Source organism: Rhinolophus sinicus, linkage group LG15 (genome assembly GCF_036562045.2).
Source record: "Rhinolophus sinicus isolate RSC01 linkage group LG15, ASM3656204v1, whole genome shotgun sequence".
Lineage (NCBI taxonomy): Eukaryota > Metazoa > Chordata > Mammalia > Chiroptera > Rhinolophidae > Rhinolophus > Rhinolophus sinicus.
The window spans coordinates 19,427,344-19,440,079 of record NC_133764.1 but is presented as its reverse complement, the minus strand read 5'-3'; the positions used below and the strand labels follow the sequence as shown (position 1 = coordinate 19,440,079).

The 12,736-nt window shown below is 40.2% G+C and overlaps 1 protein-coding gene across 2 annotated transcripts in view; it reads left to right on the top strand.

Annotated features, from left to right (window-relative positions):
* The window catches only part of CRLF3 (cytokine receptor like factor 3), a 38,181-nt gene extending 25,445 nt beyond the window's left edge, over positions 1-12,736 (top strand). For both annotated transcript variants that reach the window (XM_074320096.1, XM_019750708.2), the window contains 2 exons: positions 10,949-11,061; positions 11,287-12,736. In XM_074320096.1, coding sequence (XP_074176197.1) covers positions 10,949-11,061; positions 11,287-11,543 — 370 coding nt within the window. In that variant the 3' untranslated portion in view covers positions 11,544-12,736. The remainder of the gene's footprint in view (positions 1-10,948; positions 11,062-11,286) is intronic.

Below are 12,736 nucleotides of genomic sequence, written 5' to 3'. Positions count from 1 at the left end.
TATATTAGGTTGGTGCAAAAGTAATTCAGTTTAAAAGTTAAAAATAATTGCAAAAACCACAATTACTTTTGCACCAACCTAATCCTATGTATATATATAATTCTCTACAAAATAAAACTGAAAACAAGTCTCTCCTACCACCAACTAATTTTTTATTTCTTTATCCATTTCTTCCTGTATTAGAAAAATTTCCTTTTTCTTGTTTTTATGTTATCTGAGACGTATGGTCATATTGCTAAATAGATCTTCCGAGAAACCAAAGCTCCCTTTGGATTTAGAAAAGTAAAGCTTCTCTGATGTTCACCATATTCACTTCAGTATAGCAGACACTCTTCTAAGTTTTTTAAGTCTTGAGAGCATGAGTTTTATTGTGAATGCTTGTCCTCAGTCCCTTGTCATACAGGCCTGGACAGTCTCTGAAAGTTGTAGCTAAGCTAATGTTGCCATGCAAGTCACCAGCCAAATCACTGGGCTGTCAGCAGTGATCCGCATGCGCTCGTTTACGCTTTCTGATGTTTGACACCTCCTCTTACCCCTTACATTATGAAGAATGACTTAATAACCAGAAAAATACCAACAAAGAGCGACAGAGAAATAAAGGAGGCTCATACCTCAAGTCTAGTTAATTGTTCCCCGTGTGCTGCTGTGCTAACGTACCTCTTCTCTGCTTCTGTCCCTTGATGACAGAAATACCTCCATTAGTGAATCTCCTGGGAAAAAGTAATGATGGCACTTCCTGACTTGATAGATGAGGCCAGGTATCTCACACCAATAAGAATCATAACCCTAGTAATAATTGCAGTTCATATTGAAATAGCACTTACTGCGTGCCAGGTCCTGTTCCAAGCACTTTACTCGTATTAACTCACTTGATTCTCACAATGACCCAATGAAAGAGGCATAGTTACCCATTGGAGGGATGAGGATGGTAAAGCACAGAGAGGGAGTCACTTACCGACTGTCATATAACTACCTAGTAAATGGCAAGGTTCGGATTTAAATCCAGGCAGTCTGGCTCCGGAGTTGGTGATCTTACTCACTGGTCTGTCTGCTTCTCATTTGTCTTCCTGGGCAACAAAGTGTAAAGAATAAAAGTGATTCTAGTTAGTGCTGAAATCTAGTTTTTTTGTGACTGCAGCCTTCCTTCTTTTCCTTTTCCGTCTTCTATGACCTTCTCCCCGCTGTGATGGTGCCCTGATGCTCTCCTGCTTTTAAATTCTTCCTGTAGGAACACAGAGAAGGCCTGACAGATGGCATACTTAGGTTGGTTTTCTGAGTCATTCAGTAGATACTTACTTTATTTATTTATTTTTATTGTTGGGGAATATTGGGGAACAGTGTGTTTCTCCAGGGCTCATCAGCTCCAAGTCGTTGTGCTTCAGTCTAATCATGGAGGGCGCAGCTTAGCTCCAAGTCCAGTTGCCATTTTCAATCTTAGTTGCAGGGCCTGCAGCCCACCATCCCATGTGGGAGTTGAACTGGCAACCTTGTTGTTGAGAGCTCGCACTCTAACCAACTGAGCCTTCTGGCCGCCCCCCAGTAAATACTTATTAATACATTGGAAATTACACAAATCAATTTAAATCCATTTACTATCTGTGGACTGTAGGCCTCAATAAAACAGTAGTTCTTCCCTCTTCCTCCAGAGATGCCAGGCTTGGCAGGGTGATTAACTGAAAGTTAGTTAAGCTCAGTATTATCTTAGCCAGACCTTTGCATTTTTGTCATTTTTTTCCTTTGAATGTGGAATGAAAATGTTTTCTCTCCTTGTCTAAAGGCATTTCAGGCATCAGCAATTAAGTCAGAAGATATGAGTGGTGGGGGGGTAGAGGGAGAGGCAGATGGGTCTACTTGAATAAAAGTAAACTTTATTCAGTTTTTTTTTTTTTTTTTAGGGCGTTGAGGGCCTTATAATTAGAGGGAGATTGTACTCTTATAGGTACTGCCCTGTTGCTCAGTCCAGTCTAGTCCTGTTGAAGTTTCTGGAAGGCTTAGAGCTGCTGAAGCTAAAGAAACCTGTTACTGGCTGGCTCTTAACAGTCTTTAGAGCCCAGTTTCATTTGGTGCCCGGCTCTTCTAGCAACCCCCTCCTTCCAGGCCTCTCCCTAATTTCCTGTCTGAACATTCTTGCTTTCCCTTTCCTTGCTTCTAAGATTTCCTGATCTTACTATTTTTCAACCATATTTTTACTTTCTCTTCTCTACTACCTCTTTTCTTTAAAAGAGCTTCCTTTTAGACTTTTTTAGCCCTAATAACCCAGGAGATTGTTGTCTTTCTTTTACGGATGCAGAAACAAAAGCACTGAGAGACTAAGTGACTTGTCAGTATTCGAATCCTGACAGTCCAGCCCCAAAGTCTGTGGTCTTCACCACTGCGCTCCCCTGCCTCTCACGGGTGACATGAGGTGGTAAATCAAGGGGCAATAAGCTAGCTATTTTTTTAATTAATAATTTTTTCTTTCAGAGAACATAAAAAAATAATGTTCCAGTTACCTGTTGCTGTGGAACAAACCGCCCCAAAACGCAGGCTTAAAACAACAATAGTCATTTATTTGGCTCAGGAAACTCCAATTTGCAGAGCTTGGCAGGACAATCATCTCTGCTTCCATGGTGTTAGCTGGGACAGTTTGACTGGAGATGGTGGATCTGTTTCCAAGACGGCTCACTCACAGGGCAGGCAAATTGATTCTGGTTCTTGGTGTCTCTCCATGTAGGCCACTCCAAGGGCTGTTTGGGCTTCCTCGCCCCATTGGTGGCTGGGTCCCCAGAATGAGCATCTCAAGAGGTAGGAAGTGGAAGCTGCCAGTTTCTTAAGGCCTGAGCCTAGAAATTGATAGTGTCACTTCTATCACATTCTATTGTTCAACCAGTCACAGAATCCAGATTCCAGGAAAGGGGCATAGACCCCACTTCCTCTTTTTTTTAAAACTTTTATTTTATTTAAGTGTGTTTTTCCAGGACCCATCAGCTCCAAGTCAAGTAGTTGTTTCAATCTACTTGTGGAGGGCGCAGTTCACACTGGCCCATGTGGGGATCGAATCGGCAACCTTGTTGTTCAGAGCACTGTGCTCTAACAAACTGAGCTAATCGGCCGTCCCTAGACCCCACTTCTTGATGGGAGAAGTGTCAAGGAATTTGGGGGCTTTATTTTAGAAATGTCCTGGTTGATAGGTATTAGAAAGGGGTTACATGGAATATGTGAATTTGCTTTAATGCTTGCCCTTGGTTAAACATTAGCATTACCTTTTCTGAATGAACTTAAACTTGAGGAGATTTTTCTTTTTCTGTAGAAGGCTAGTCTCTGTAAGGTGTATCTCCAATAGTAATTGTTAGCTGCTCGTATTTAAAAAACAAAAACAAAAAAACTCCAGTCTGATTTAATCTTTCCTGGAAAATCCCAACAGGCCACAGTCTATTAGGATTAAGAAGTTAGTTTTTGAAATCATTTCCTCCTTATTGAGACAGAATGCACTGTCCCAGGGAGAATACAGCTTTGCTGGGGTTTTATATTTTGCCAAAGGGATCTCCTCTAGAGATACAGTATATACTAGGCCTTTCAGGTTGAAACTTGGCTCTTATTACAGACATAGGGAATGTCAGAAGAGTTTTACCCACAGAGGTAAGATTGCTTGCTTCCTAAAATCTCCTTTAGGATTCTGTCCCCTAGCTTTTCTTTTTTTTTTTTAAGGGGAACAGGACTTTATTGGGGAACAGTGTGTACTTCCAGAACTTTTTTCCAAGTCAAGTTGTTGTCCTTTCAGTCTTAGTGGAGGGTACAGCTCAGCTCCAGGTCCAGCTGCTGTTGCTAGTTGCAGGGGGTGCAGCCCACCATCCCTTGTGGGAGTCGAACCGGCAACCTCATGGTTGAGAGGACGCGTTCCAACCAACTGAGCCATCCAGGAGCTCAGCAGCAGCTCAGCTCAAGGTGCTGTGTTCAATCTTAGTTGCAGGGGACGCTGCCCACCATCCCTTGTGGGACTCGGAGTTGAACCGGCAACCTTGTGGTTGAGAGCCCATTGGCCCATGTGGGAATGGAACCGGCAGCCTTTGGAGTTAGGAGCATGGAGCTCCCACCACCTGAGCCACAGGGCCGGCCCTATCCCCTGGCTTTTAGTTTGTTTGTAGAGGGAGGATTACATGAAATCATGAGGCATATCTGCTTTGGGGTGTTTACATATAATAGCTATTCCTCCCCTATAATGACTATTTCTTAAATTGTTTTCCCCTTCCATATTCTGTCTTAAATTACTTTCTAAACTGAGGACAGTTCTCATAATCAACTCTAGCCTTTTTGAATGAAATAAGCTCAACCCTTATTCCACTCACATGGTATTTACAGTATTTGGTATTAGAAGGAATGCAAAGTTTAAGAAAAAGAGAAAACCAGAACCTTTTGTTCAATGTAAAGTAGGCAGTTTATAAATTAGTATAAGAAATATCTAGGCTCTTGTGGATATAGAGGAAGGAAAAGTTACTTGTAGATTAGGGGTTGGTAAAGGCTTTATCTCGGGTCGAACTGGAAAGGACAGTTCAGGTGGGGAAATAAAGCAAGGACCAAAGGTATGGAGTAGAAAAATTACAAGGAACAACAAGTGAAGAGTCTGGATGGGGTTAATAGAGATGGCAGTATAGTCAGAGAGAACCCCAGAAAGGTGGGGTATTCTTTTAGGCTCTGTACATTTCCTCTTTAATTCCTCAAAGAAATGCCCCTTTTCAAGGTCACCTGTACCCATTTACAAGGAGGACCTTTGATACTGAATACAGAGTTCCCACCCCCCAGCAAAGGCTTCATCTAAAACCAAGTGAGGTTTACATTCCATAGTCTTGGGGGTCATACTCTGCATTTGACTTTTCATGAATTCACCAATGGAGCTAGACTATACGAAATGATAGTAGCCAGTTAACAGTTGTTGAGTTCACCATGTGTTAGTTCTTAATGAATTAATGTCTGTATCTTCATTACATCCTCGCAAAGTAGATATATTTCATAGATATGGAAACTGAGATGTTAAAAGATTAAGCATCCTGCCTGAGGTTGTACAGATTGTTAGTAGTGATGCTAAGATTCAGATCCTGACAATCTGGACCTGTAGGACTCTGCTTTGACTTAGAGTGGGGGGGGCGGGGAGGGCGGCCACTGGAGGATATTGAGCAAATGCATAACATGATCTGACATATGTTTTACAAGTCATTTTGGCTGCTGTGTGGCAAGTAGTCTGTAAAGTGGTACGGGTAGGCAGGGAGACCACTTAGGAGGCTGTAACAATAATCTGGGTAGGAGCTCGTGGTGGCTTGGACTATAAAGGAGCAGTGGAGGTAATGATAAATGATCAGAATCTGGACATATTTTGAAGGAAGAAATGATGAAATTGATTGACGGATTGGTAGCAGGATGTGAGAAAGAAAGGAGTCAAGTATGGCCCCAGGGTTTTTGCACTAAGTAACTGTTAGGGTAGAATTGTCCTTTACTGAGGTAGGAGGAGCATATTTCTGGGGGAATATCAGTTTGTTCTTTCACGACTTAAATTTGAGTTCCTGATTAGACATACAAGTGAAGGTGTGGAGTAGACAGTCGGATATACAAATCTGGACTTCAGTGGAGTGACCCAGGCTGGGGATATTAACTTGAGAGTATTTTAGCATGTAGATAAGTTTTTAAAGCTGTGGAACTGGATGAGATCAGCCAGGGAATGAGTGTACATAGAGGACATTGGAGGAATCAAACATTTAGCAGTTGGGAAGAAAGGAAAGTACCAGCAAAGATTCTGAGGAAGAACACGAAGTGAAGAGGTGGACAGGAAGAGGAGGAGGATGTGGTGTCCTTGAAGCCAAGAAAAGAAAGTGTTTCAAAGAGAGACCAAGTGTGTCAAATGCTAGTGGTTCCATCAGGTAAGAAAAGGACTGAGAATTGACCTTTGGGTTTGCAGTGGAGATCCGTCCATTGGTGACTCTGACATGAACAGTTTCAGTGGAGTTGTGGAGGTGAAACTTTTTTAGAGTGGGTTCAAAAGAGAGAATGAGGTCTTCTGGGACCAGTAGATACATGGTAGCACCTTAATTCTGAATTTTTCCATTTCTGAAAACTTTGGAATAATAAGGAGAGTAGAGGTGGGAGGGCCCATAGTGCTTTTTCAACAAAGCTGATACAGAAAACTTAAATTCCAAATTATATGTAACTTCCTAAGCTGCTGCTAGGCAGAAAATCCATTGAGGAGATCATGACAGTTTGCTGAGGGAAAAATGATGAATGTGGAGGGGCCAATCGCAGAAATCTCCAAATGCTTAGTCCCAGAAGAAGGCCCCACCCTAAGACTATAAACAGGGCTAGGACTGAGCAGTGCTTGAGTGTTCTGCTTGAGGAAGCAGAGACAAAAGGTGTGGAAAATGCCTTGGGGAATCCAGAGTGCATCATCTTAGAGAGCAAGGACTATGTCCCTTGGTGATGGTGGTCAGTGGTCTGTAAAGCAGCCTTTGAAAAAATCAGAGACGCTCAGATCTGACACTAGAAGCTCTTTTGAACAAGATTAGGTTTTGTTCAAAGGAGACATGGCTTCCAGAGGAGCCATATTATATTGTGGTGTATGTTGTTTATAGGAGTCTCTTACAATCTTTTAATTTCTGTGGCATCAGTTGTAATGTCTCCTTTTTCACTTCTGACTTTATTTGTATCTTCTCTTTTTCTTAATCTAGCTAAAAGTCTGTCAATTTTGTTGGTCATTTAAAAAAACCAAATCTTAGTTTTGTTGATTATTTTCTATTGTTTTTCTAGTCTCTATTTTGTTTAATTCTGCTCTAATCTTAATTATTTCCTTTCTTCTGCTACCTTTGGGCTTCGTTTGTTTTGTTTCATTCCTTGAGGTGTAAAATTAAGTTTTTTTTGGAGATCACTTTTAATGTACGTGCTTATTTTCTTTGTGGTTACCATAAAGCTGACATAAAACATAACATCTGTTTTAAGCTGATAGCAGCTTAACTTCAATCACATACATATACTCTACACTTTTATGTCTTCCTCCTCCACACTGTTCTTAATGTCACAAATTACATCTTTTTATATTGTGTATCCATTAACATATTTTTAGTTATATTTATATTTTATACTTTTGTCTTTTAATTTCTACACCAGAATTAAAATTGATTTACACACCACTGTTAACTATATTACAGTATTCTGTTGTCTGTATATTGACCTTATTAGTTGAGCTTTATACTTTCACATACTTTCATGATGCTTTTTAGTTTTTTTGTTTGTTTTGTTTCAACTTCAAGGGCGTTTTTTATAAGGAAGGTCTAGTAATGATGAACTCCCTCAGCTTTTGTTTATGTGGGAACGTCTTTATTTCTTACTTATTTTTTAAGGCAGTTTTGCCAGGTATTGCATTCTTGTTTGCCAGTTTTTTTCTTTAAGCACTTTGAATGTATCATCTGACTTCTTTCTGGCCTGCAAGGTTTGTTTAAAAATCTACCTATAATCTTATGTGAGTTTCCCTGTGCATGACGAGTCACTTTTCCTGCTTTCAAAATTCTCAGTTTTTGACTTTTGACAATTTGATTTTAATGTGTTTCAGTGTGATTTCTTGGATTCATTATAGTTGGAGTCTGTTGGGTTTGTTGAGTCTAGATGTCCATTTCCTTCCCCAGCTTAGGGAAGTTTTCAGCGATTATTTTTTAAAATAAATATTCTACCCCTTTTTTTTCCTGTAAGTCCCTTAAACTTTCTTCACTTTTTCATTTTTCCCCCCTTTGACTGGATAATTTCAAATGACCTGTCTTCAGGTTTGATGTTTCTTTCTTCTGCTTGGTTAACTGTGATATTGAACTCCTGTCATGAATTTTTCCATTTAGTTACTGTATTCGTCAGCTCCAAAATTTCTGTTTAGTGATTTTTTTAATATTTTTTGTCTCTTTGTTAATAGTCTCATTTTGTTCATATCTCATTTTCTAGAGCTTGTAGAGAATCTTTATGTTGGTTATTTTGAATTGTCAGATAATTCATATACCTACCTACCTCCATTTCATCAGGACGTTTTTCTGGAGATTTTTTTTGTTTGGGCCATGTTTCCCTATTTCTTTATATGTCTCATAATTTTGTGTTGGGATCTACACATATGAAAACAGCCACCTTTCCCAATCTTTATGGCCTGACTTTGTACAGGAGAAGACCCTCACAAATGAGCCTAGAGATTCTGGGGGCCTCTGAAATCTTTTGGTGGAGGATGTGACTTCCCTGGGCTTGTATGTGCAGTTTCTCAGAGAGCCGTGCTGGTTTGTCAGGGACTCATAATCTCTTGCTCCCTCTGGTGCATGTTTGTGGCACTGCAAGTTCTCTGGTGCTACAGCAACAAGCTGCCCTGCTCTCTTTTGTACTCTGTGGCCACTAGACATCCAGAGTATGTGGGCTCCTCATCAGCACCCCACATCAGGTGAGACAGATATCATTCCCTTGAGCAGCCATGTGAAAAGCAGACACACCAGAGGCATGTTCTACTCTTCTTCCTCCCTCTCAAGGGAGAGAAGTCTTGAGTTATGTGCCTTTTCCTGATCATGCCAAGTTGTGCTGGCTACAGGATGCCACCCTTCCTTTTCTTTGGTTTCAGCAGCATTCAGGCCTCCACAGTATGCCAGTTCCTTCAGTGCTCCAAATGCGGTGCCACAGAAACCAATCCTTCGGGCAGTCCTCCATAGAGATGGAATGCTGGACCCACTCTCCACTCCTCTCTCCCCCTCCTGAAGGAAAAGTCAGAGGCTGGGGTGTTCTTGCCTGGTACTGAGCTGTGATAGTTTGGGAGCGGGGCTGACATGGGGAAAGTGAAATTGCTTTTCCTACCCATTTCAATGCAGCTGTTTTCAGCTTTGTCCTCCCTTGGGGTAGTACAACTTCTTAACTGGATGCTGGAAATCTCATGAAGATATTTTGGTCTGTATTTCATTGTTAAAGCAGTGTTTCTGTGGTAGATGAGGACTCATACTTACTATTTTGCCACATTGCTGACATCACTCTCCTCCTCTCCATACTTATTTAGTTTGCTGGTTTAGGAGTGAAAAGACTTTAGAAATCAGCCTACATGTTTATTATGATTGTGCATGTTTGTCACTTTATAATGAAAGACATTTTCAGGCCACATTGAATATATATAATCACATCTCTCCTTGGTAAAGCTACATTTTGTTCCTCGCTCATTTTTCTTTTCCTGTCCTTGCAAAGTCTGGCTTTCTGGAATGGAGGAAAAGATGAGTCTGGTAATAGGAATATAGGTTGACCTTTATATCTGTCCAGATTTTCTATTTCTAGAGTACATGATGACGTATTATTTGAGCCTAAACACAAAAGGAAATGCTTAAACTTTCCACATATACAGTTCTCCAAGCAAAATGTGTTCATAACGATTTATCTTTTTTTTTTTTGAAAAAAAGATTTTTATTGGGGAAGGGGAACAGGACTTTATTGGGGAACAGTATGTACTTCCAGGCCTTTTTTTTCCAAGTCAAGTTGTTGTCCTTTCAATCTTAGTTGTGGAGGGTACAGCTCAGCTCCAGGTCCAGTTGCCGTTGCTAGTTGCAGGGGGCGCAGCCCACCATCCCTTGCGGGAGTCGAACCGGCAACCTTGTGGTTGAAAGGACACATTCCAACCAACTGAGCCATCCGGGAGCTCAGTGGCAGCTCAGTGGCAGGCCAGCGGCAGCTCAGCACAAGGTGCCGTGTTCAATCTTAGTTGCAGGGGGCGGAGCCCACCATCCCTTGCCGGACTTGAGGGATTGAAATGGCAACCTTGTCAAGGGATTGAACTGGCAACCTTGTGGTTGAGAGCCCACTGGCCCATGTGGGAATCGAACCAGCAACCTTCGGAGTTAGGAGCATGGAGCTCTAACCGCTTGAGCCACCAGGCCGGCCCGATTTATCTTTTTTAAAGTCTATCGTGACTTATTTTAAAGGCTTTAAATATTTGATAAATAGAAATCAAATCATTGCATAGACTCTCATATTGAAAGTTTAGCTGGTGGCAGTATTAGTCCAATTAATTATAATGGCAAATATGACAAGTTTTGTACATATCTAGAGCCAGAATATAAAATAGAACTGCAGTGTCACAGCTGTAAGTAGTTAACAGACTGTAGTCAAAATGCCTGAGTGCATCCGTGTTTCACCACTCAACCACATTACCAGGGTCGGGTTATTTAGCCTTATTTCAATCTTATTTTTTCTTTTGTGCCTCAGTTTCCTCATGTATTAAATGGGTATGATAGTAATACCACCTACCTCATAGGTTATATGACTTGAATGAGATGATTTATAGACAGATAAAAAATTTTTAGAAGAGTACCTGAAATTTAGAAAGTACTGAATCATTGTTAGCTATTATTAAGAGCCGTTGTTTTGAGACGGCTTTTATATATATATACATATATATATATATATTCTTTTTTTTTTTTTTTAATTGGGGAAGGGGAACAGGACTTTATTGGGGAATAGTGTGTACTTCCGGGACTTTTTTTTTTCCCCCAAGTCAAGTTGTTGTCCTTTCAGTCTTAGTTGTGGAGGGCGCAGCTCAGCTCCAGGTCCAGTTGCCATTGCTAGTTGCAGGGGGCACAGCCCACTATCCCTTGCGGGAGTCGAGGAGTTGAACTGGCAACCTTGTGGTTGTGAGCCCGTGTTCCAGCCAACAACTGAGCCATCCGGGAGGCAGCTCAGCTCAAGGTGCCATGTTCAATCTTACTTGCAGGGGACAGAGCCCACCATCCCTTGCGGAACTCGAGGAATTGAACTGGCACCTTTGTGGTTGAGAGCCCACTGGCCCATGTGGGAATCGAACCGGCAGCCTTCCGAGTTAGGAGCACGGAGCTCTAACCGCCTGAGCCACCGGGCCGGCCCTTGAGATGGCTTTTTAAACTTAGTAACTTAGATATCATGTTAAAGAAAAGATTAAATGACCCTTCTACCTTATTTACAGAGTTGAAACTGTGGGACAGCCTGACAAAAGAGACAGTATAGGAGTGTGTGCAGAGAAACAGAATGGATATGACTCTCTGCAGCGGGACCAAGCGGTGTGCATCAGTACAAACGGTAAGAGATAAATGCAATTCTGAAGTGTTATTAAAGCTTTATCTTTTTCTTCTGCCATGAAGATGCAGGTTAATTAACATATTCAAATGTATTATCTTTGACCAGTTGGCATTCCAAACTGTTTTCTTTATCTGAATTAGGAAATTGATTGTTACCAATAATCTAGAGTGTTTCAATTCTTAGTTATTGCTCACATGTAAATGACTCTTTACCTTAACATTTTAGGTGCAGTTTTTGTAAATGGAAAAGAAATGACTAATCAGTTGCCCGCCGTTACTTCTGGGTCCACTGTCACATTTGACATTGAAGCTGTGACTCTAGGATCCACCAATAATAATGAAGGCGGAAACTTCAAGCTTCGAGTAACTATTAGCTCAAATAACAGAGAAGTGGTTTTTGATTGGTTACTTGATCAATCTTGTGGTTCTCTTTACTTTGGATGCTCCTTTTTCTATCCTGGATGGAAAGTGTTGGTGTTCTAGATATTTGGGTGATTGGCTTTGGTTTGCAGGGTTTTAATGTAGCTGTCCTCAGTCCAGTTTAGTTGTAATTGATTAAAAAAATATATTGTTAGATTCATCTCTCAGTTAAGCCATTGGAAATGGAAATTTACTGGATTTATTTTGGGATAGTTTAGCAATGAGACTTCAATATTATGGATAAGACCATATGCAGTCCATTTTATTTTTAGTACAGTGTTACTTAAAATATCACTATAAAAATCAAATTGGCTTTTAAAATGAGGAGATACAGAAAGCCCTATACCTTTCCACTGTACTTCTTTTTAAAGTTGGTTATTAGAACAGAAAAACTTAATGTAACATTATTTTATTAAACCCCATCTTCTAAGGGTCCAAGCCATGTAAGACTTCAGTATACAACAGAAGTAGACCAGATAGACCTAAGAGTTCTGTAATATACATTCACTTGTGTGCTCGCCACATGAGTGTTGAATATGCTCTCCATATTCAGGTATTTGTAAGCAGTATTGAATTTTATCTCATGTTCGGTAATCTTTAAGTCCTAAAAGTATAATTTTTGCCTTTTTTGAAATTACCGACAAATGTCTACAATAGGCAAAGTATTTTTTGTTCTCTTGCAATCTAATTCACGATAGGCTAGAGGATTTTTACAGGGTAAAACTACTTATGCAAGTAGTATGCACAGCAGTGTTAGCCATTCACATGTATGTAATCTGTACATACATGTGCATATCCAGCCGCAGCGATATGCATGTTACTATTCGTAGGGTATGAGCTGCAGTTCAGTTCAATGTCAGTTTTATAAGTGGTCTTTTAGTGGACCAAGCAAACATAGGGTAAATACTTGACCTATTTTTTTGAAACTTAAATTTGTGTAAAATATTTATTTGAAGGACCTACTTAGTATGTAAAAATGATTATCTTAACTTGCTATATACCAGCTTCAGATTTTTTTTTATGTGAATTTTTTTTTCTTTTTCATTTTTAACAGTAGAAAAGTGGAAAAGCAAGCTTGGTATTTTTGTAAGATAATTTATTTGGGGATTCAAACTCCCTGTTAGACAATCATGACCTTTTACCCTTGCATTTTTATATATAAGTCGTCTTTCACTTGTTTAGTGATTGTTAAGATGTGCTAGAATGTAGATGCCTCCTCCAGCTGTCTGACACAAAATAAAAAACTGAAAGTTAAA